The 3,546-nt window shown below is 37.1% G+C and overlaps 1 protein-coding gene across 1 annotated transcript; it reads right to left on the reverse strand.

Annotated features, from left to right (window-relative positions):
* Positions 1–368: 368 nt before the first annotated feature.
* On the reverse strand, positions 369–2,842 carry LOC109004751 (PRA1 family protein B3). Its single transcript, XM_018983417.2, has 2 exons — positions 765–2,842; positions 369–683 (listed from the first exon to the last, which is right to left on the reverse strand). The coding sequence occupies exon 1, from the start codon at positions 2,672–2,674 to the stop codon at positions 2,051–2,053; it is 624 nt and encodes a 207-aa protein (XP_018838962.2). The 5' UTR covers positions 2,675–2,842; the 3' UTR covers positions 369–683; positions 765–2,050.
* Positions 2,843–3,546: the final 704 nt, after the last annotated feature.

The following is a 3,546-nucleotide window of genomic DNA, read 5'->3' on the forward strand; positions in this document are numbered from 1 at the left end:
AAGCCCATTATAAACAAAAACCATCCCCATTCCATAGCTCCCGAATAATTGCTTGATCAGGTTGGCCATGGTGTAACGAACCACTGGGCCCATACAACTTCCTAACTTTATATATGTATATATATAAAGGCAGTTATAAGCGTTTTTATAATTCCTCTTTATTTATCTTATCTTATCATTATAACTTTTTAAATTTTCATACAAAATAAAATAAACAATTCAACATTTTTAAATTCTAAAATAAAAATAATATTTAAAAAAATATATTCTAATAAATAATGTTTATTCAACTTTTAATTTTAATTTCAATTCATTTTTTTATCTGCGAAAGCAAAGCAGAATAAACCAAGTGAAAAAAAAAAAATAGGACCACCAATACCACTCTTTTGTTGCTTCATATAAACACAAGCGAGAGAGAATATTAATAATAGAACAGCTTAAAGGCCAAAAAAATCATGCTTAGGGTTCTCAATTTTGTTGCAAGTAAAAGCTGCGCGGTCAACTCATCCGTACGAGCTCAAAAAGAGGCGGGAAAGGGCTCATCTTAGCTTCGATTGCAAAAACAAGTACGATCCATATCAATATAGGCCTGAGCATATCATGTTGCTAACAGTAACGAAGAGCCTGGACAAAATTCTTGCAGCCGGATCCTTGGCATCAAATTTGCAAAACCCAGCGGCAATCTTCAATATTTTGCGCACCAATTAGAATAAATTTTCAAGCATATATCTAGGTTATTGCCTCCATTTGAACTCAAAACTGACCTTGAATTGCAAAAAGATCATACATAAACTCGAGTTCCAGAATAGCACCATAAAAAAAAGGCTTATGCACAGCCATGCAAGATAAGCTTGATTCTAGCACTAGCAGAGTATCATCTGGGGACAGCAGGTAGTCTGGTTTCCATCGAGCACAGATTTCTTATGCTAAAAACCAAATGAAATTAGGATTGACACGTTTAAAAAATTCAGAAATGTAACGTATCTACTAAACATAGATCGATGATACAAAACCTGTTCCGATATGTGGCCAAAACATGCTCGTCACACAATCTTTCTAAGAAAAATTATGTGGTAACATCCTTATTATAGGAAATTGGGAGGGCAGAAGAGAAGAACACGGTGCCCTCAGAAACGTTAACATCTTTCTCTTTCTAAACTGTCAGGTAGATTAAAAACAACGAGAAGCCAAAGTTTTTAACAATAATATCTGGCAAGCATGAATCCGTTTTAAACACAGTATGAATCAAATCCAATAATAATAACTCGAAAGTATTGACAAACATGCGCAGAAATGGCTTGAATTATGCAAGAGTCAATCCCCACCAACCCCTTCAAATTTCTGCAGTGTTTGAGCGTACGCTGCAGGAACATAAGAGGATGAATCCTATATCTGATAGGGAGCACAATTACAACAGCACCCATACTGGGGGTTAAGCCGTTCAGGTGCTGACCCAAACTGTCACCTCCCTCATTTATTTCCCTACCATGCAGGACCTTGCAAACTCCACGGAGATAATTTGCAGTAAACTACTGCTTAATCAATCCTTATAAATCCATCATAAGAACAAGCCGGGCCTCTTGTTTTAGGTCGGTACAGGAGCATCATTTTAAGGCCACGGAGTTACTATCTTTTCCCTTAACTTTCAAACAACGATAATATTATATGTTCAATAAAAAATACAACATGAACATTGTACAACTGATAAAACTGCATTCATTTAAAAACCAAAAGTACTAGAACTACTATGAACTACTCTGAACTAGTAACCCATTCAAGTCTAGAATTTGTTTTTCTTTTGAAAAGTTGAGGCCATAATAATGTTTCTTCCCCCATCCAAGTCTAGAAAAATGAGATCTACAAATAGTTCAATTCAATTCCACTCTGTATAAAAGATCGGTCAAGAAAAAGAAACATCAAAAACCCTAACATTTGCCTCGGATTTCCTAAGCAAATGAACCTTTTGAGCTCCTCACTACAACTACAAACACAAGATGGTCAATTTCACAGCTACCAAACTTACACGTGGCTAGCGAGGTCAAGATCTGGTTCATACGCGGGAGGTAACTGCTGGAGCGGACGCAGCGGCGCCGCCGAGGAAGGAGAGGAATCCGGAATTGGCAGGCTCCTGGTCATCGAGGAAGAGATCATCGGGAACCCTAAACGCACCGTGTGCGCAAACGATGGCGAAGCCGATCATCAAAGCCGAGATGAGAAGCGATCCGACGCTGGTGAGGAAGACCACGATGACTGTCAAAAGGGACAGGCCGAGAAGGGTTTCCCGGTCGGAGAAGGTCCGGCCGAGAACGATCAAAGGCTGATCGGATTGTCGGAAGACGTAGAGGAAAGCCCAGGCCCCGAAGAGGGAGAGGAGAACGGCGAGGGAGAAAGGGTGGGAAAGCAGGGAAAGGGCGAGGACGAGGGCGAGGAGGGTTAAGTAGTTGACGCGGAAGTAGGAAAGGTTCTTGCGGATCCGAGAGTATGCCTCGGGGAGTGAATCGGGTCGAGCCATGGAGCTCCGGTCGACAAGCTCGGACCAAGGGCGTCGGTGGGATAACCCGTGGCGGATGGAGGACGAGAGCCGTGAGAGGAAGGCGCTAAAGGCAGGTGTGGCAATTGGGGACGGGGATGATTGCGAGGGGTTCGACATAGGGAGCGTCGGTGGGGAGGCCATTGGGTGGTTGGTAGCGCGTGAGATGGAGGATTGGGCGTGAGACACTCCCTTTAAGAGAGGGGTTAACGTGAGAGAAGAGAACGACGGAGGCAGTGAGGCACAGCTATGAATTGATGGGATGGGAGAGCGGAGAGAGAACGCAGTACACGTTTAGAAAATTTTATGGTGTCACTGTCGGCTAACAGCATTCTCGTTGGTTTGATTAAACGAGGGGATTAATTAAAATTTAGATAATTTATATCAAAAAATTTTACATTAAATTGATCATTTTTAAAATAATTTAAATTTTTATTATAGTAATTAATTAAATATAGAAAATTATAATTGATTTATTAAATATTAAAATAATAATTTTTTACTCTAATTAAGTTTAATCTCAATTTTTTTTATTAACATTAAATGACATTTGAAAATATAATTTTTTTAATATTAATTTAATTAAAATATAATTATTATTAATATTAAATTAGTAGAATTATAAAATATGATACAAATAAATTAAATAAAAAAATTATTAATTTAATAATATTTTATTATTATATAGATAGTGAATGACTAATCTAATGTAGAGATTGAATTTAAATAAAATAGATAAATGTAAAAAATTATGATATTTACTAAATTTTAAAGATAAATTTAATCAATCTAATAAGAATGCTCTAATAGAAGTGAACGTTTGGAATATTTTTCTTGAGAAGTTAGAAGTTATATAATTTTACTTTACCAAAAAACAAAAAACAAAAAATAAAAGACAATAGGGTTTCATCTGATCAAGCCCATAGAGAAACTGCATGTAAAAATGCTGCAGATAGACTATTCACACTTCCATTCTCTAAAATATTTGTTTTGTTTTATATTAATGATTTGGGTTG

This window comes from Juglans regia, chromosome 12 (genome assembly GCF_001411555.2).
Source record: "Juglans regia cultivar Chandler chromosome 12, Walnut 2.0, whole genome shotgun sequence".
Taxonomy (NCBI): Eukaryota; Viridiplantae; Streptophyta; class Magnoliopsida; order Fagales; family Juglandaceae; genus Juglans; species Juglans regia.